At 46.5% G+C, this 20,722-nt stretch overlaps 1 protein-coding gene across 1 annotated transcript in view; it reads left to right on the forward strand.

The window, feature by feature from the left end:
* Positions 1–394: 394 nt before the first annotated feature.
* Positions 395–20,722, forward strand: part of ZSWIM5 (zinc finger SWIM-type containing 5) — an 85,708-nt gene continuing 65,380 nt past the window's right edge. Inside the window, exon 1 of the mRNA XM_008151327.3 lies at positions 395–1,035. Coding sequence (XP_008149549.3) covers positions 450–1,035 — 586 coding nt within the window. The 5' untranslated portion in view covers positions 395–449. The remainder of the gene's footprint in view (positions 1,036–20,722) is intronic.

Here is a 20,722-nt window from a genome sequence, read left to right on the forward strand (position 1 = left end):
CACACGGCGCACCCCTCCCTGGCCGGGCGGCGGGTGGGGTGGGGTGGGGTGCGAACCGGCGAGGGTGCCCGGCGCTCCTCGCCCCTAGGTGGCCGTCGGCCCCACGCGAGCGCTCGGCGCGCGTTCCGGGTCGTCTGCGCCTGGCGCGCGCCGTCGCCCGCGCTCGCTCCCGCCCCTCCTCGCGCTCGCGGCGGCCGGACAGCGCGCGCCGCTGCTCTAGCCTTCAGGCCGCCCCCGTCGGCCCTCGCGGCGGCGCGCCCCGGCCCGGCCCGGCCCCGGCCCCGGCAGCCCACTCGGGCCGGCCGGCCCGCGGGTTCGCTCGCCCCGCCTCCCCCCCCGCGGCCCGGCGTCGCAGCTGGGCGCTTGCGCGGGGCGCGTGGCCGTGGCCGGGGTCTCCGCCGCAGTCGGTGCCGCCGCGGCCGCCTCAGTCAGTCAGTCAGTCCCCAGCAATGGCGGAAGGAGGGGAGCGAGAGGAGCTGCTCTCGCCGCCGCCAGTCTCTCCGGCCAAGCGCCTGTGCTCCTGGCCCAGCCCGCGGGCTCACCACCCTCGCGGTTCGCCCGGGGCGGCCGGTGGCGGGGCGGGGGGCGGCGGCGGCGGCTGCCTGCCCCCCGGGGCCCGCCCCCACCTGCAGCCCGAGTCCTTGCTGGACTGCGCCGCCAAGACGGTGGCGGAAAAGTGGGCGTACGAGCGGGTGGAGGAGCGCTTCGAGCGGATCCCGGAGCCCGTGCAGCGCCGCATCGTCTACTGGTCCTTCCCGCGGAATGAGCGGGAGATCTGCATGTACTCCAGCTTCCAGTACCGCGGCGGCCCCGGCGCCGGCGCGGCTGGCTGCGCCGCGGGGGCTTCGCCGGCTGAGGAGGGGCCGCCGCCACCCCCCGGGGCCGCCGCTCCGGCCGGCTCCGCCCCCGGGGCTGCCGCGGCCGGAACGTCCCCCGGACTGGGCGCTGGGGCCGGAGCGGCCGGCGAGGGGCTGCCGTTCCGCCGGGGCATCCGTCTGCTGGACAGCGGCTCCGTGGAGAACGTGCTGCAAGTCGGTAGGTGCTCGCCGGGATGGTCTCTGGCCCCGGCCTCTTCCTCCGCAGGTGCCTTCTCTTCGCCCGAGCCCTGGCCCGAGACCCCGCTTCCTGCCCAACTTCTGCTCCCTGCCCTGGAACCAACTACCCACATCAAAACTTTTCATTCAGGTCCCCCGCTGCTCTTTCCCCGCGCTGGCCCTCCATCCCTGTTTCCTTTTCTTTGAAGAGCGAATAGGTCTCTTTTACTCTTCATTCTACACCCATACCAAAGGCAAAAAGGATGGGGAGGAATGCCTTTTTGGATGTAATAATTTCTGGAATGGGTTTTTTTTTTTTCTAATTTAAGTTTAGAGAGGAGGGAATTGTTAGTGAATCTGTGGCAAGTGATCTTAATAGGGAATGTTTGAGGGACAAGCTGTCAAAGGCAGTGTATAGTCTTAGCAGATTGAAGCTGGGTATAATTAACTTTAAAATTGGGGGGAGAAAAATCAACGAAATACAGCGCATTTCAGGCAATTTAAATGTTCTTGCTTTAATATTTTTTTCTCCTGGACCAGTGATACTTGGGAATCGAGGCTGCGGACTTAACAATAACCGAAGATGGAAATGTGACAGCTTCGCTTCCCTGCACCCCCACCCAAGGAAAAAAAAGCCACACAATCTGGAGTGGGGGTGGGGTCTGCCTTCCTTGTCACATTGGGGTAAATCAAAGCTGGTCACGTTGGGTTTTTCAGATGCTTCTCATTTAGCAAGTCTTCCTATTTGCTTTTTGTTTGTAGGAAAATGAAAAATGATTTCTTTTTTTTGTTGTTGTCTTTTTTTTTTTTTTTCTCCGACGGAGCTTCTAGTCAGTTTGTTAATCTTATTAAATATACAAATACAGTAGTTCTGATTTCTGGAATGGTTAGGAAGAAAAGGGGGAAATGACATTGTTTAACATTGACTTGCAATGAGAAAAATTAAAGCACTGATTTTTTTTTCTATTTGGATTATTATAGCATTCTGGAAATGCGCATTATCTTAATGCATTTTATTGTACAATATATGCTCATATTTATTGAAAAAATATTGATTTTTTGAAAGCAGTTGGAGAGAGGTTGTTTTTAGAATTAAGCACAGGAACACACACAAACTCCAAACATCTAGCTCTCTTCTGCACAAGTAAAACTAACATATTTGATTTTTCTTTTTTTTTGAAGAGTAGTACCTTGTGGTGTTTCATATAAAGTAATCTATTTCTGGTTATTGAGAATCACTGAATCCTGTGTTTCTTTTTAAAACAACAGTATTCCACAATTTGTTTTGCAAATGTGAAATGTAAATTTATCTAAATTTATCCTGTGTCTGAATACAGTGACAGTGGATTGAGGAAGTTTTATTTGAAAAAGACTAGTCCTTTGTATATTTGTGTGTATTTTTTTATTCTTTTTTTCTTTCTTTTTTATTTTGTGTATATTTTTGAAAGAATGAATTGAATAATCAGATAATTAAGATGTATAGCTTTAACTGAAATACTGAAAACATGAAAATGAATATAGGCATGTCTCTATTAGTCTGTAAACTTTTTTCTTTGTATAAGCTTAGATCAGTTAACTTAAGATTCTTGGTTACAATATTTTAAATTGAAATGTGTAAATTTAAGTGGTCATTTTATAGTAAGAGATGGATTCGAAAGAATTTTCAAAATTGAGGGGACAAATGAAGTAGAGGAAAAGTTCTAAAGAGGTATATTCTGAAAGTGACTATAATGTTAAGTTCCCAAAAAAATCAGATTTTGTGGGTAATCCAGGTCATGTTTAAATCAGATATTTTTCTTTTATAATATGATAGCATGCTTATTAGGGGTGATGAGGTTTTGTATAAGAGTTTTGGGACCAGAGAAAATACACATAAGATTCTGGATTTCATAGATGAAGGCAGGTAGGAGAATGAATTAATCACTTTTAGGTATGTAATGCTATTTGAGAACCCTGAGCTATGTAATCTTTATTCTTCTGACCTTAATTTATGCTAATGAATGTGGAAGAAAAGGATATGCCATTCTGTATCCTTATGAGTTCTGTATCAGGCATGAAACATCTTTTAATATGTAAAATTAGGGATTCATCCCTCATCTTTTAAATTTAAAATGTATGTAACTTAATCTAGAAGATAGATTTTATAAAAGTACTAGAGGCCCGGTGCACAAAATTCGTGCATGGGTTCAGTCCCTAGGCCTGGCTGGTGATCGAAGCGCAAGCATCTAGTGTGGAAAAGCAGGTCCCAGCTGACCTCTGGACCCTGGGCAGTACCTTGACCCTGGGCAGCACCTGGGCCCCCAAGCCCCTGCATGCTCCCTCTGCCTGAGTCACGGCACCCGAGTCCCCACGTGGAGATGCGGTGAGCGCAGCCGGACGCCGTGGGCCGGGACGTAGCGTGGGCCTCTGGGCCGCCCAGTGGTGCTACATGGAAGCCAGCAGGCAGCGCGCTCTCTCCCAGCCGGCCTCGCAGACTGGCTCCTGCGCAAACCCATGGGGAGCCCGACTGGCCCCTGCGGTCCCAGCGGCTGCGGTCCGGCTCACCTGGAAGAGGCCATGCAGGTGCGAGGTGGGCTCCTCATGGATGCCCAGCACCTGAGAGCAGGGGCTTCCCTGGCACACGAGCCCTGGTGTCCCGGGGGAGGGTAGCAGGGGGAGTGAGAGCAAGCTTGGCAGATACCCCACATTCTCACCGCACCTCCGTCCCCATCACCCCCGCCCACAGGTAGCCAGTGAGAGGTCGCAGCCCCCTGCCTAGCACTGCGGGAGGTTGGTCGCCACTACCCACCCCCAGTTCCCCGTCCCAGCCTGGGGCCCAGCCCCAATTGGGCGATCAGGGCCTGTCGGCCGCTGGTTGCTGTCTGTGGGGCGATTGGTGGGGGCTGGCCCCCCCATCTGGCTCCCTTAGCACCTGGGAGCCAGGTGGTGGCCCCACCCCACCGCTGCTACTGCTGGTCACTGCCTGTGGGGTGATCGGGCCCTGCTCGCACCTGCCTTGGCCTGGTGCCGCCCACTCACCTGCTCCACCTTTCTGACGCAGTCCTGCTCTGGTCGGGGCTCATCTGGGCCAGCAGTGCCTCCACTGCCACCCACTGCCAGCACCGCGTCACCGACGCCTGCCATGTTCCGCGCCACCTCCTGGTGGTCAGTGCATGTCATAGCGAGTGATTGAACTCCCGGTATAGGGGACAATTTGCATACTAGGCTTTTACTATATAGGATAGGATTGCCCAAAGATGCATGAGAAAGTAATTTAGAAAGCAGGATAGTTATCAGTTTATAATTTCACTTCAGACTCAATTACTAATGAGTGGTGCTAATTAAAAATTCTACATATTTCCTTACTGTTTCCAAGCCATAGTTATAACCTCAGAATTGGGAAGTTAGTGAAGACTGATGCTTTAAGAAGGAAGGGAAGAAAGGGTATTTTTATAACAACATTTTTTATTTTATTATTTTTTAATATATTTTATTTTTTTACAGAGAGGAAGGGAGAGGGATAGAGAGTTAGAAACATCGATGAGAGAGAAACATCAATCAGCTGCCTCCTGCACACCCCCACTGGGGATGTGTCCGCAACCACGGTACATGCCCTTGACCAGAATTGAACGAGGGACCCTTCAGTCCTCAGCTGATGCTCCATCCACTGAGCCAAACCGGTTAGAGCACAACATTTTTTAAAAGAAAAGATTCCTAAAGGGATTTAAATGAAGAAAACAGAAAAACTTTACAATAAAAACAAGTAAATCTTAAAAATAAAGAAAATGGCAAATACAAAACAAATTTTGAAGGAAAACGAGTTAGACAATAAAAACTTTTTCAAAAAGGAGGTATATTAAACTCAGCAACTTGTGATTACTTTAAGTTTTTTTTTATTTTATTGATTTCAGAGAGGAAGGGAGAGGGAGAGCGATTGAAACATTAATGATGAGAGAGAATCATTGATCCACTGCCTCCTGCACGCCTCCTGCTGGGGATTGAGCCCGCAACCCAGGCATGTTCCCTTGACCGGAAATGAACCCAGGACCCTTCAGCCAGCAGGCCATGCTGTATCAACTGAGCCAAACTGGCTAAGGCACTTGTGATTACTTTTCACATGGAATGTGGTAATGGGAATCATGGACTGGCTGAAAAGCAAGTACTCTGTAGAAAATATCAGATTTTTGAATCAGAATGAAAACTTTCACAGCTTGATGTAAACAAATGAGAGAACTATAGGTTGTTAAGCTCAAAGGATACATTTCTTTTACATAACAGTGTTGAATCAGAGGTATTGTTCCTTTTGTTTTTATTGTTCCTTTTAAAAGGGGACAATTGTAAATTAGTCTTTTCATGGACATCTGTAATTTTGAAGCCATGTGAATAGTCTTAGAGTCTGATGATCTCTCAGTATTATGAAGGTAATAAAGTTCAGATGCTCTAGGCATCTGCATTTTTAACCTGTTTAAGAAGTCCATGGAAATAGCAATAGTATAATATTTGGGAAAATATTAATTCAGAAGTCTGAAGATGGCATAAGATGGGACAACTATAATTTACTAATAATTTTAAATGTGGACCCTTTTCTTCCTGTCATATTTTTAAATTAATTTCCCTTTGTTTGCTAAACTTAAAGGAGGTTTGTATCTTTTCAAAGAAATATATACATTTTTCCTATTCATTCATGATTTTATTGGGAAGCCAGAAGAAAATACATTCAGGAAAAGCCAGCCTGTTTTTATTTTGCTTAGATCTATCAACACCTGACAAACTGACATGACTGGCAAGCTTCATCAACATACATTGATGTAGCAATATAAAATCCTTCTCCATGTTATGGTTCCCTATGGTGAAAAAGTAATGTTGTTAATCTTTACTTTCACTCAATATTATATTACTAGAGGCCCAGTGCACAGATTCGTGCACTGGTGGGGTCCCTTGGCCTGGCCTGTGCCCTCTTGCAATTGGGATCCCTCTGGGGATGTTGTACTGCCAGTTTCAGCCTGATCCCTGCAGGCCAGGCCGAGGGACCCCACCGATGCACGAATCCATGCACTAGGCCTTTAGTATGCATATAAGATCTTTGGTTAATCTCTTCCTGCCTTCCCCGCTCCTCCTTTCCCTCTGAGATTCATCAGTCTGTTCCACGTTTCCATGCCTGTGTGTGTTGAGCGTCTGCCCCCTGGTGGTCAGTGTGCATCATAGCTACCAGTTGAATAGTCGAATGGTTGCTTAGTCTTTTATACACACACACACACACACACACACACACACACACACACACACACACACACACTAGAGGCCCGGTGCATGAATTCGTGCATGGGTGGGGTCCCTCGGGGTGGCATGTGGGAATCAGGCCCCAGCTTGCGTCCCCAGCCTCACAGCCCTGCAGTCCCACCTGGCACCCAGCCGTGGCCTGGCACCGCCCCCTCACCTGCTCCACCATCCCGCCTGTGGGGCAATTGATCAGGGCTGGGCCCCTACCGCCACCACTGGTTGCTGTCTTTGGGGTGATTGGTTGGGGCCGGGCCCCCCATCCGGCTACCTCAGCGCCTCGGAGCTGGGCAGTGGCCCAACCCTTCGCTGCTGCCACTGGTAGCCATCTGCGGAGTGATTGGTGGGGCAATCAGGCCCCTGCTCACACCCACCTTGGCCTGGTGCCACCCACTCACCTGCTCCACCATCTTGCCGTGGTCCCGCTCTCGTTGGGGCCCATCGGGGCCAGCAGTGCCTCCACTGCCGCCCGCTGCCAGTGCCATGTCGCCAATGCCCGCCATGTTTTACACCACTGCCTGGTGGTCAGCGCACATCATAGCGAGTGGTTGAACTCCCGGTCGAACAATTTGCATATTAGGCTTTTATTATATAGGATAGATTGTAATCTGTATTATCATATATATTTTCACATATCTACCATAAACTAGGTGTACTGGTTGATAATGCAGATTTTTTTCAATAGATGGAGTTACACATATGTTGATATATATGCTATTTTGTTGTATTGACAACAAGCTTCAAAACTTCATATGTCAAAATTGCTGAAGGTGTTAACATAGATATTTTTACACTTAAAAATGTCTAATTTTGTGCCAAAAAAAGAGCACTTGTGGGAAGTTATAATTCATTACTTTATTTTGAAGAAAAGTGCTGCTGAATACTTTGGGAAGCTTATGGTGAACCTGCTCCATCTCAAGATACTTGTGAACGCTGGTTTAAATGCTTTAAAAGTGATGATTTCGATATGAAAGACAAAGCACGTCTAGGTCAACCGAAAAAGTTTGAAGACCAACAATTACAAGCATTATTGGATGAAGATGCATGTCAAATTCAAAAACAACTTGCAGAAAGATTAAACATTGCTCAGCAAACAATTTCCAATCGTTTACAAACAATGGAAAAGATTTTAAAGGAAGGAAAATGGGTGCCACATCAACTGAACGAAAGACAAATGGGAAACCGAAAAGTCATCAGTAAAATGTTGCTTCAACGGCATGAAAGAAAGTCTTTTTTGCATCGAATTGTGACTGGCGATGAAAAGTGGATTTATTTTGAGAATCCCAAATGCACAAAATCATGGGTTGATCCAGGTCAACCATCAACATCGACTGCAAGTCCAAATCAATTCAGAAAGAAGACAATGCTCTACGTTTGGTGGGATCAGGAAGGTGTGGTGTATTATGAGTTCCTAAAACCAGGTGAAACTATTAATACTGATCGCTACCAACAACAAATAACCACTTTGAACCAAGCTTTGATCATGAAACGACCAGAATGTGCCAGAAGACACAGTAAAGTAATTTTGCTTCATGATGACGCACCATCACACACTTCAAAACCAGTTAAAGACATGTTAAAAGATCTTGCCTGGGAAGTATTAACCCACCCGCTGTATTCACCAGACCTTGCTCCTTCAGATTACTACTTGTTCTTATCGATGGCACAAGTACTTTCTGAGCAGCAGCACTTCAAAACATACGAAGAAGTGGAAAATTGGGTCTCTGAATGGTTTGTCTCAAAACAAGAAAAGTTCTATTGGGACGGTATCCACAAATTACCTAAAAGATGGGGAAATGTGTAGCTCGCGATGGACATTACTTTGAATAAAGCACTTTTGATGTTTTTCTTGAAATTATGTTTTCTTTTGATTACAAAATCCACATTATTAACCAGTACACCTAGTATATTATCACAAATATAATATCCTATATAATAAAACCTTAATATGCAAATTAACCCAACGGCAGAACAACCAGTCGCTATGATGCGCACTGACCACCAGGGGCAGACGCTCAATGCAGGAGCTGCCCCCTGGTGGTCAGTGCACTCCCACAGGGGGAGTGCCGCTTATCCAGAAGCCGGGCTCATGGCTGGCAAGCACAGCGGCAGTGGCAGGAGCCTCTCCCGCCTCCGCTGCAGGTGTGCCATGGCCGCAGCACAGCCATGGCACAGACGCCCACCGGACTGCAAGAGCCCTGGACTGCGAGAGGGATGTCTGACTGCCGGGGATCGGGCCTAAGCCGGCAATCAGACATCCCCTGAGTGGTCCTGGACTGCGAGAGGGTGCAGGCTGGGCTGAAGGATCCCCCCGCCCTCGCCCCCAGTGCATGAATTTCATGCACTGGCCCTCTAGTAGTATAATATAATCAACTAGAGGCCCAGTCCATGATTAAATCATGCACGTGTAGAGTCCCCTAGGCCTAACCTGCCATCCAGGCCATATCCACTGCCCCGCAAAGCCTAGCACACTCTGCGGACACTGCTGGCAGCCTGCTCCCCGCTTTTGATGGCAGGGGGTCCGCTGGTGCCGGAGTGGACACACAGCTCCCCGCTTTCGATCGTGGGGGAGCTGGGTGTCCGCTGGTGCACCAGGCCTTTCAAAAGCCTCCAACGGAGGCTTTTGGCCTGGTGCCGGAGGGGACAGACACCCAGCTCCCCCGCTTTCACTTTCGATCGCGGGGGAGCTGGGTGTCTGTCCACGCTGGTGCCGGAGTGAACACCCAGCTCCCCGCTTTTGATGGTCGGCGGCGGGATGTGGGCTCGCTGCCCCAGAGGCCCCTTCTGTGCCGCATCACAGCCATGGCACAGACACTGAGCTCGCGCCGCTGCTGGCGACACGAGCTCAGCGTCCGGCCGGCTGAATCAGCCACCCCGGCCACCCTGAGTCCCGCCCCCCCATGCCTCCTAGCCAATCGTGGGCATAGCGAAGGTACGGTCAATTTGTGTATTACTCTATTATTAGGTAGGATCACATACATGCAGGGACTGTGCAGCAGGTAGTCTTAGATCCTCATTATGTCTCAGTTTCCTCAACTGTAAATGGACAGAATGATGATTCCAACGGTAGTTTTGAGGATAAGTGTAATGTATTTAGGACAGTGCTTAGCACTTATTAGGTACTATGTAAATACTTTCTATTATTATACCAAAGTTGTTGAGAGTATTATGTATTTGTTACCTTCTTCAACCTTCTCCCCACCTCTGTATCATGAAGGTATTAGAGTTTCAATCTGACTTGTATTCTCATTGGCTATGTTAAAATTGATCTTGTAAAGGTTACCAGTGACCTAATAATTGCCAAACACAGTATCCTTTTTCTAGTCCTCATCCTTCATAACCTCTGTATAGAATTTTCTGTAGTCTACTGCACTTTCCTCTTGAAATACTTCCTAGATATTTGATTTACTTCACAATTTTGGTTTTCTTTCTCCCTTTCTTTTATTTTCTCTTACCCACAAAAGTAAGATGTACCTTCTTGCCCCAGCTTTCTAAGTTAGCAACCTCATTTATTTCTATAGCTTCAATTACTGTTTTATGAACATAAAGTAGCATCATATAATGTAGTGGTTTAAATCTTGTTTAAAGCAACTCTATTCATTTTCAAATGAAATCCTAAATGATATTCCAGTTTTTCAGCAGAAAAATTTGAGCTGTTTTGGGACTTGGAGTGGGGTTTAGGACTCCTATCAGCTTTGCCATAATTTTCCCTTTGAGTCCCTGATACACTTCCAAATAACCTTATTTTATAATTTGGAGTCAGGAGATCTGCTTTAATTTCTCATCTATAAAAGTGTCAGGATTTTTGTGAGATTCTAGATAAACTAATACATGTGAAAATACTTATAAATGTTACTGTGCAAATAATATGACTGTTAAGTCTGCATCATTGTTTCTCCCTCTGGAATTCAAGATCAGCATGTATATTTGCCTGCTAGATATTTCTTTTTTTAAAAAAAATATATTTTATTGATTTTTTACAGAGAGGAGGGGAGAGGGAATAGAGAGTTAGAAACATCGATGAGAGAGAAACATTGATCAGCTGCCTCCTGCACACCCTCTACTGGGGTGTGCCCGCAACCAAGGTACATGCCCTTGACCGGAATTGAACCTGGGACCCTTGAGTCCTCAGGCCGACGCTCTATCCACTGAGCCAAACCAGTTAGGGCCCTGCTAGATATTTCTAAATGAATATCTTATTAGCCACTCAAAACGAAATGTCTGATAAGGGATTGATGTCCAGAATATATAAAGAATTCTTACAACTCAACAACAAAAACCTATGTGATTAAAATGGTCCCCCCAAAATGGGCAAAGGATTTAAATAAATACTTCTACAAAGAAGATAAGCAAATGGATAGTATATTGATACATGTACTAAATACTACTAAATTGTACATTCTAAAAGGGTGACTTTTATGAGATATTAATTATATCACAATAAAACTGGTATTAAAAAAGCATATATTTCAAATAGAAAAAAAGAAAATCTTCAAAGATATTCTGTTTCTTAGGGAATGAGGTCTAAATTCCTAAGCCTTATTTTTGGAGACCTAGGTTTAAATTCCAGTTCTGTCACTTTCTAGCTGTGTAACCTGGAATGACAAAATTACTTAACCTCTCTGTTCCTCAGTTTCTTCAACTGTAAAATGGAGACACAATACCATACATCTATTGTTAAAAGTGCCATTTCCTTACCTGTTTAGTTGAAATTAAAAACTTTCTACTTTAGTCCTATAGATTATTTCACAATTGTTTATTGAATACCTATTATGTGCTAGGCTCTGGTATAGCCACTGGAGATGTGCCAGTGAATAAAGCAAAGTTCCTGCTTTCATGGAGCATACATTTTAGTAAGGGGAACAGACAGCACTTTCTACTTTCAACTTGTGTTATAATTTTTTGTTATAGCTATGACCTTTTCTTCTAGTCTGCAAATGCTTCTAGGGCAAGGAGTATATCATAAATATATTTAGTATCCAGCATAATATCTAGTAGATTTCATATTGGACTTTTAAGAGATCTTTGTGGAATTGAATTGAGAACATTATCTTGTCCTTTTCTATAACTTTCATAATAGTGATTCCCAGCACTGGCTATTTTAAACTTTACCCAAGTCACTTCAGGAGCTTTGGTAAAATACAGATCCTGGGGTTTCATTCTTGGAAATTCTGGTTAACTAAGATTGGAATGGGGCTCAGGAATATGTGTTTTTTAAAATTGTTATTTTTCAATTATAGTAGGAACCTGGTTTTTTTTTGTGTGTGTGTTTTTTTTTAAATCCTCAACCGAGGATATTTTTCCATTGATTTTTAGAGAGAGTGGAAGCGAGAGGGAAAGACAGAGAAAAACACTGATTCGTTGCCTCCTGCACGCTCCCTGACCAGGGCTGGGGAGGAGCCTGCAACCTAGGTACATGCCCTTGACCAGAATCGAATCGGGACCCTTCAGTCTGCTGGCTGACGCTTTATCCACTGAGTCAAACCGGTATTTTTGACAGTGTCTCCAGGTTTAAATGTTTGGGAACCACTGCTCCATAGCACTTAAGTACAAGTGATTTACATAGAATGTGCTTGGTAAATGTTGGTTGGATTGATTTATTGATTATTTATATTAGTTTGTTCCAAACCAGAATTGGAACTTGTGGGTCAAATTGAATTAGATGGGAAGACTGGATTCAGGAGAGAGTTACATGAAAAACTCATTAAGCTCAGCAATCCTACAATTTGCTGATAATGGGAAAAATCTCTAATATCTACCTAGTTTAAAAATGCTAGTTTTTGTCCTAGCTGGTTTTTGCCCTAGCTGGTTTGGCTCAGTGAATAGAGCGTCAGCCTGTGGTCTAAAGGGTCTGGGTTCAATTCTGGTCAAGGGCACATGCCAGGGTTGCGGGCTCAATCCCCAGTAAGGGGTGTGCAGGAGGCAGCCTACCAATGATTCTCTCTCATCATTGATGTTTCAATCTCTCTCTCTCGCCCTTCCTCTCTGAAATCAATCTTACCTTATAATAGACAAATATGCAAATTGACCGCACCTTCGCTATGCCCAAGCCACGCCCACCAACCAAGCCACGCCCACCAACCACACCCACCAGGAAACCGTTGCAGGGACGCTGGGGTGCGGCGGAGCCCAAGGCCCAGAAAGCCGCCCGGGGCTTTCCGGGCCTTGGGCGCCAGCCGGGTGCCTGCTCCGATCGCAGGGACCCGGCTGGGGTGCGGTGGAGCCCATGGACCGGAAAGCCGCCCGGGGCTTTCCGGGCCTTGGGCGCCAGCCGGGTGCCTGCTCCGATCGCAGGGACCCGGCTGGGGTGCGGCGGAGCCCATGGACCGGAAAGCCGCCCGGGGCTTTCCGGGCCTTGGGCGCCAGCCGGGTGCCTGCTCCGATCGCAGGGACCCGGCTGGGGTGCGGTGCGGCGGAGCCCATGGACCGGAAAGCCGCCCGGGGCTTTCCGGGCCTTGGGCGCCAGCCGGGTGCCTGCTCAGATCGCAGGGACCCGGCTGGGGTGCGGCGGAGCCCATGGACGCGGCTTTCCGGGCCTTGGGCGCCAGCCGGGTGCCTGCTCCGATCGCAGGGACCCGGCTGGGGTGCGGTGCGGCGGAGCCCATGGACCGGAAAGCCGCCCGGGGCTTTCCGGGCCTTGGGCGCCAGCCGGGTGCCTGCTCAGATCGCAGGGACCCGGCTGGGGTGCGGCGGAGCCCATGGACGCGGCTTTCCGGGCCTTGGGCTCCAGCCGGGTGCCTGCTCCGATGGCAGGAGCGAGCTGACCTGGGGGTCTGCTCCTGCAATCGGGTCGCAGGGACGCTGGGTGCAGCTGAGCCCAAGGCCACCGCCCGGGGCCAAGCCGGGACCCTGAAAGAAGGTAGAAGGCAGTGGCCACAGCCAAGGCCTGGGTCCCCGGTGCCGGCAGAAAACTGGTGCAGGCAGCCAGGTGAATGAAGGTCTATTGCACGAATCTTCATGCAAACAGGCTACTAGTAAAAATATATTTTTAAAAATGTTAGTTCTTAATATAGTTTATTCAAAATAATTCTCTACATTTTAATAGGTACATAGTTTTTGAAAAAGCATTGAAAAACTCTGAAGGAATTTACATCTCTGAAGAGAAAGGGGAAATGTGTGATGACCAAGAGGAAATTTAGTTTAATCTGTATTGTTTGAATTGTTTTATGGTGAGAACCATATTTATGTATTTCTATATAATAATGTAATTAAAATAAGTTAAAGACAATATGATTTATTCATCTGCATTTTTTGGTCAGCATCTTTTTAAAATTTTTATTTATTGATTTTTAATATTGATCTTAGAGAGGCAAAGAGGGTGAGAGAGAAAGAGAAAGCTACATTTATTTATTGTTCTACCCATTTATGCGTTCATTGGTTGATATATTTTTAATATGTTTTTATTGATTTTAGAGAAAGAGAGAGAGATAGAAACATCATTGATCGGCTATCTCCTGAACACTCCCTATTGTGGGGATCGAGCTCTCAAACCCGGGCATGTGCCCTGCTGGGAATCAAACCAGTGACCTTTTGGTGCATGGGTCGATGCTCAACCACTGAGCCACACCGGCTGGGCCATTGGTTGATTCTTGTATGTGCCCTGATGAGGGATTGAACCCGCAACCTTGGTATATTGGGATGATGCTGTAACCAACTGAGCTACTTGGCTGGGACTTGGTCAGCATCTTTCGCCTTTTAAGTTAACATGGGTTAGAGAGATGTCATCTAACCTTTATAAACCTGATTTAGGTCAGGAGTTCTTAACCTGGCATCAGTAAATGGCTTTCAAGGACCCATGAACTCCTGACATTATTTTCAGAATTTACAAAAACATTTGGACATTTTAGAGAGAGGACAGTCCATACTGTCATTTGATACTCAAGGAGATCCATGATTCAAATAAGTTCAGGAACCACTAACTTATGCAAAATAATCTCCTTTATTTGATTAAAAATCTACAATTAATTTCTCTATTGCCTTTGAACATTGATATATATATGTGTGTGTATATATCTAATCTAATAATAGACAAATATGCAAATTGACCACACCTTCGCTACACCCAAGCCACGCCCACCAACCAATCAGGACAAGTATGCAAATTACCCCAACAAAGATGGTGGCTAATTTGCATATCAAGACAGCGTCGAAAGAAGCCAAGAGCTGCAGAAGGGAGTAAAGCTTTGAAGAAGCAAGCAAGCCGGGGGGGCGGGAGGAGAAGGGAGGAGTGAAGTCAGGGCTGGGGGCGAAGGAAAAAGCAGGCGGGCTGGAGGAGAAGGCGGGGCGGGTGACAAGGGCGGAGCGGAGGCGGGGCCGGGGGTGAACGGAAAAGCAGGTGGGCTGGAGGAGAAGGCAGAGCGGGCGACAAGGGTGGAGCGGAGGCGGGGCCGGGGCGAAGGGAAACGCAGGTGGGCTGGAGGAGAAGGCGGGGCGGGCGACAAGGGAGGAACGGAGGCGGGGTAGAGTGCAGCAAGAAATCCTATTGCAGGATTTTTCCTGAAACGGGAACGCTAGTATGTGTGTGTGTATGTATGTGTATATATATATATATATATATATATATATCCTATCTAATAATAGAGTAATATGCAAATTGACCATACCTTCGCTATGCCCACGATTGGCCAGGAGGTGTGAGGGGGCAGGACTCGGGGTGGCCAGGGTGGTCGATTGGGCTGGCAGGACGCTGAGCTCGTGTCGCCAGCGGCGGCGCGAGCTGAGCGTCTGCGCCATGGCTGTGCTGCGACACAGAAGGGGCCTCTGGAGCAGCGAGCCCACATTCCGCCGCCAACCATCAAAAGCGGGGAGCTGGGTGTCCGCTCCGGCATCAGCGAACAGACACCCAGCTCCCCCCGCCCCGGTCGAAAGTGAAAGCAGGGAAGCTGGGTGTCTGTCCGCTCCGGCACCAGGCCAAAAGCCTCTGCCGGAGGCTTTTGAAAGGCCTGGTGCACCAGCGGACACCCAGCTCCCCAGCGATCGAAAGCGGGGAGCTGTGTGTCCGCTCTGGCACCAGCGGACCCCCTGCCATCAAAAGCGGGGAGCAGGCTGCCAGCAGTGTCCACGGAGCGTGCTAGGCTTTGCAGGGCAGTGGATATGGCCTGGATGGCAGGTTAGGCCTAAGGGACCCTACACGTGCATGATTTAGTCATGCACTGGGCCTCTAGTCCTACCTAATAATAGACAAATATACAAATTGACCATACCGGATGTGAGGGCGATCTGGCTGCGACATCTGTCACCCCATTGATCGCCAGGGTTGATTCGGCTGATCTGGCTGGCTAGGCGGGTGTCCCCCTCCTCCCTCACCGATCCATGTGCGTCCCTCCCGAAGCTGCGCGCTCGGTCGAAGAGGACGACCTTCCCCCCAGAGGAGAGGACCGGTCTTCGGTCAAGGGTATATGAGTAGCTGTGCTCCCCTGCTAGAACCTCCAAACAAATTGACCATACCTCCGACACATCCACAAGCCACGTCCACAAGCCATGTCCACCATCCAATCAGAGCAAGTATGCAAATTAACCCAACCAAGATGGCTACAGCCACAGAGAGCAAGGTTTCCTAGGTAACAGAGGAAGCCAAGCTTTCCGCCTGCCCTTGCCAGGCCTAAGCCTCCACTCAAGCTACAAAGTTTCAATTATAGAAGGTAAACAAATTCAAACAGAAATGGCGGCAGAATGGAGCTTGAGAGAGCAAGCCAGGGTTGCTCCCGGCAACTGGGGAAGCAAAGCTTTCCGCACACCCTGGCCAGGCCCACCCACTCAAGGCTACAAAGTTTCAATTATAACCCCAACAGAAATGGCTGCCGGCTGCTGAGGGAGCCCCAGGCTTGGCTCCGCTCCAGGCTACAAAGTTTCAATTGTAGAAGGAAAATAAATTCCAGATACCAGGGCCTCCGCTTGGGTTGCCAGGGGGCGTGGCCGGCCTGCAAACCACCACAGGCCCCTCGCTCAGGCCGCCCCACGCCCCAAGGGAACCCCACCCTGATCAGGGACACCCTTCAGGGCAAACCAGCTGGCCCCCACCCCTGTACCAGGCCTCTATTCTATCTAATAAAAGAGTAATATGCAGATTGATCATCACTGCAACACACAATATAGCTGCCCTCATGTGGTCAAAGATCCTGCTCCCATGTGGACACAAGATGGCCACCACAAGATGGCCAGCAGGAGAGGGCAGTTGGGAGGCACCCGGCCTACAAGGCAGGGCAGTTGAGAAGGACCAGCCTGCAAGGGAGGGCAGTTGAGAGGGACCAGGCCTGCAAGGGAGGGCAGTTGGAGGTGATCAACCCTGCAGGAGAGGGCAGTTAGGAGTGACCAGGCCGGCAGAGGAGGGAAATTGGGGGCAAACAGGCTGGCAGCGGAGTGGTTAGGGGGTGATCAGGCTGGCAGGCAGAAGTGGTTAGGGGCAATCAGGAAGGCAGGCAGGCAAGCAGTTGGGAGCCAGCAGTCCTGGATGGTGAGAGGGATCCCAGATTGGAGAGGGTACAGGCTGGGCTGAGGGACAACCCCCCTCCGTGCACGAATTTCGTGCACCGGGCCTCTAGTATATATATATATAATATTGGTGAATTTGATCATTAACCTTTCTTATTCTACCCATTTTCAGGTTATGGAGAGAATAGTTACTTTACTTACTTAAAGGTTAACAGATCTACTATTTGCTACTTCTACTAATTAAATATTTCAGGTTTGGCATCTCTGATATATTCATCCTGTCTGCTACTTATCTAAATGCTGCTGTATTAGTTGCTTTTTTTGTTTGTTTGTTTCAATGGAAGGATGGCTTGACATTATTGTGCCATAGACAGCTGAGTTTTAATGATTTGTCCTAGCCGAAATGAAAGAATATCCTATGAGGTTACTGAACAGAGTAGGTCATAGCTACTTTTTTTATTGCATTTTCCTATGGAATTGGGTTTTTTAGGTTATGTTCCCTGGGAAATAGACTCTAAGATGGAGATTTGCTTGCAGAAGGTTTATTGAGGAGCAACACTTGTAATGGAGTGAGGGAAGCAAGATTGGGAGGGCAAACAGACTGAACTGATGCAGTAGAGACTTTAGTCAACCCCTTTTGGAACTCTGGAGCTAGGATGACACTTCAGAGTTGTCTGGAATTATGTGTGGGCTGACCTGAGGGGGAGGTGGCATAACCTTGGGTGAGGCGGTTTCTGTCTGTGTTAGAGATGGAGATGAACTCACATTTCCCTTTCCCAGCTGCAGAAGTGCTTTCAGCAGACAGCTTCCAACTGTCAGCTGGTTCAGCATTTGCTTCAGCTACAGAGAGCTGCTTCACCTGTCACAATTTTATAGGGGCAGCTTGCAAATGACTGAGCAAGGTGTGGGTATAAAGGTCCAACTATTTCAGTCTAACATGGAACTCTCTAGTAGGCGATACTTGCTTCAGAGAGCTATACCTGGTTGTCAGGCCTGTATTGCAGTTTGACTTTTTTCCTCTTCTCAGTTCTGCTTCTGCTGCCTTTCCTTCACATGTGTTGATTTCTAAATAAGTATCTTGCATCCCAAAGTCAATCTCAGAGTCTACTTTCAGAAAACTCGATCCATGATTTTTTTGTTGAGGGCAGTTTGTAGAGGAAGACAGTAGTGAGCTAGCTCTCCTGGCAGTTAGAGGAATGAATGCCTTGATCCTCAAGGGAGTATTTGGTCACTGCACTCATTGTGCCACTTGGATTCATTTCTTTTTTTAATGGAGGTTTAAAATATATATATATTTTTTATTTTATTTTATTTTTTTTATTGATTTTGGAGAGGAAGGGAGAGAGAGAGATACAAACATAAATGATAATCATTGATTGGCTGCCTCCTGCACGCCCCCTACTGGGGATTGAACACGAAATCCGGGCATGTGCCCTGACCAGAATTGAACCTCAACCAACTGAGCCACATTGGCCGGGCTTGGATTCATTTCATACAGTAAATTCATCCCATGTGGGAACAATTGCCACAGTATTTTGTTTGTCTTTTTCTGGGGAATTTATATAAGAGTAAGATCAGTGGGCAAATTACAACTGATACTCTTCTAATCTTCATTCTAGCCCTTTGCACTCGCTTGCTTTTTTCTCGATTCCTTTATTCTACTCAGGATTTAATTTTTTAAATACCCCAGATTTTACAAAGCGCGGCAGTAGAATAAAAAACTGGAGTTTCTTTTCATACGAACTTGTTTATTTGGATTTTTTTATATTTCAAATTATTGATACATTCAAAGAGTATAAAAAGAGCTGCTACCGATGCTAACCATGTCGAGTCACACTCGACATCCAAGTGCAAAAGGCTAGATTCTTGGCCAGAATCTCTACTTGTCTAGGTGGCTTGCCAAATGGGGTGACTTTCATGAGCCTCGTTACTGTGCCCTTATTAGGCCTTGGCCACTGTACTTGTTCACTTACTGTCAACATTGAGCAGGTTCATTTACCAAGTCATGCCCCAGTGATAACCTGTCATCTACTTCCTGATGTTACTTTTCTTTTTGTGGGTGAATCTACTTTTATTTCATAAACACCATATATTGCTAAGGTAGCACATTATGCAACATTAAAATCACATCTATTATGTAGACTTTAAAGGTCAAATAAAATATTGTTGAATCTGCTTTATTAATGTTTATTTAATACATTATCAGAGTGCTAATTGCAGAGGTTTGTAGATTTCCACCTCTTGTGTTGCCTCTTGCAATTATTATTAATATATCATCAGGATAATTAGCAACAAAAGAAGTCACTCAACCAAAATCTTATGTTTTTATTTCTAGTACTTTAGTGTAGTTTTATTTAGAACTTTATTTAGTAGTGAGTTTCCCAGTACCTGCTCCCCATTTCCTATTCACTTAGAGATTAGAATAGAAAAATGAAGGGTTTGATTTTAACTTATTGCAGTTATACAATCATGTGATAAATACGTCATTTAGCAAACCATCAAGACAACTTAACATAGCTGGGAGGTTTTTTAGTAAGGAAGTTATCTTCCCTCTGCTTTGAGACCAACGCTGCCTGATGAGGCCTGAAGAAACTTAGTATTTTGGAACTGAGGGCTCTCCCAGGAGGCTTTCTTTTTTTTTCTTCTTAATACTTTAGTAAGATGTAATTAACATACCAGACCACTCACCCATTTAAAGTATACAATTAAATGGTTTTTAGTATATTTATAGATATGGGCAGCTATCACCATAGTCAATTTTAGAATATTTCATCATCTCAAAAGACATGCTGTGCCCTTTAATATCACTCCCCAATCCTCCCATTGCCTCTAGCACTTAAGCAAGCACTAATTTCTGCCTCTGTGCCTATTCTGGACATTTTATATAAATGGAGTCATATAATATGTAGTTGATTGAAGCTGGCTTTTTTCATTTAGCATAATGTTTTCAAGGTTCATATTATAGCAAGTATCATTACTCAATTTGTTTTTATGGCTCAATAATATTCCATTATATGGCTATATTACATTTTGTTTACTCATTCATTAGTTGTTGGACTTTTGAATTGTTTCTTTTTGGTTATGATTAATGCTACCATGAATATTTACATACAGGCTTTTGTGTGGACATACGTTTTTATTTATTTTGGGAATAGAATTGTTGGGTCATGTGATAACTTTTTGGGGAACTGCCAAACTATTGTCTTTTTAAAATATATATATTTTTATTGATTTCAGAGAGGAAGGGAGAGGGAGAGAGAGATAGAAACATCAGTGATTAGAGAGAATCATTGATTGGCTGCCTCCTACACGCCCCAGTGAGGTGAGCCGCAACTGGGCATGTGCCCTGACTGGGAATTGAACCTTATTTCCTGGTTCATAGGTCAAGCTCAACCACTGAGACATGGCAGCCTGGCGAACTGCCAAACTATTTTCCAAAGTAGCTGCACCATTTTATTTTATTTTTTATTTTATTTTATTTTTTTAATATATTTTATTGATTTTTTACAGAGAGGAAGGGAGAGAGATAGAGAGTTAGAAACATCGATGAGAGAGAAACATCGATCAGCTGCCTCCTGCACACCCCCTACTGGGGATGTGCCCGAAACCAAGGTACGTGCCCTTGACCGGAATCGAACCCGGGACCCTTCAGTCCGCAGGCCGAAGCTCTATCCACTGAGCCAAACCGGTTTCGGCAAGCTGCACCATTTTAAAAACCAACCAGAAATATATGAGGGTTCCAATTTCTCTTCATCCTTGTCATATCTTGTTGCTATCAATCTTTTTCATTATTACCATCAGTAAGGACAAAGTGGTATTTTTTTAAAATTTAATAAATCTTTATTGTTCAGATTATTACAATTGTTCCTCTTTTTTCCCCCCATAGCTCCCCTCCATCCGGTTCCCACCCCACCCTCTGCCCTTACCTCCCCTCCACTGTCCTCATCCATAGGTGTACGATTTTTGTCCAGTCTCTTCCCGCACCCTCCACACCCCTTTCC

The sequence above is a fragment of the Eptesicus fuscus genome, chromosome 9 (assembly GCF_027574615.1).
Source record: "Eptesicus fuscus isolate TK198812 chromosome 9, DD_ASM_mEF_20220401, whole genome shotgun sequence".
NCBI lineage: Eukaryota > Metazoa > Chordata > Mammalia > Chiroptera > Vespertilionidae > Eptesicus > Eptesicus fuscus.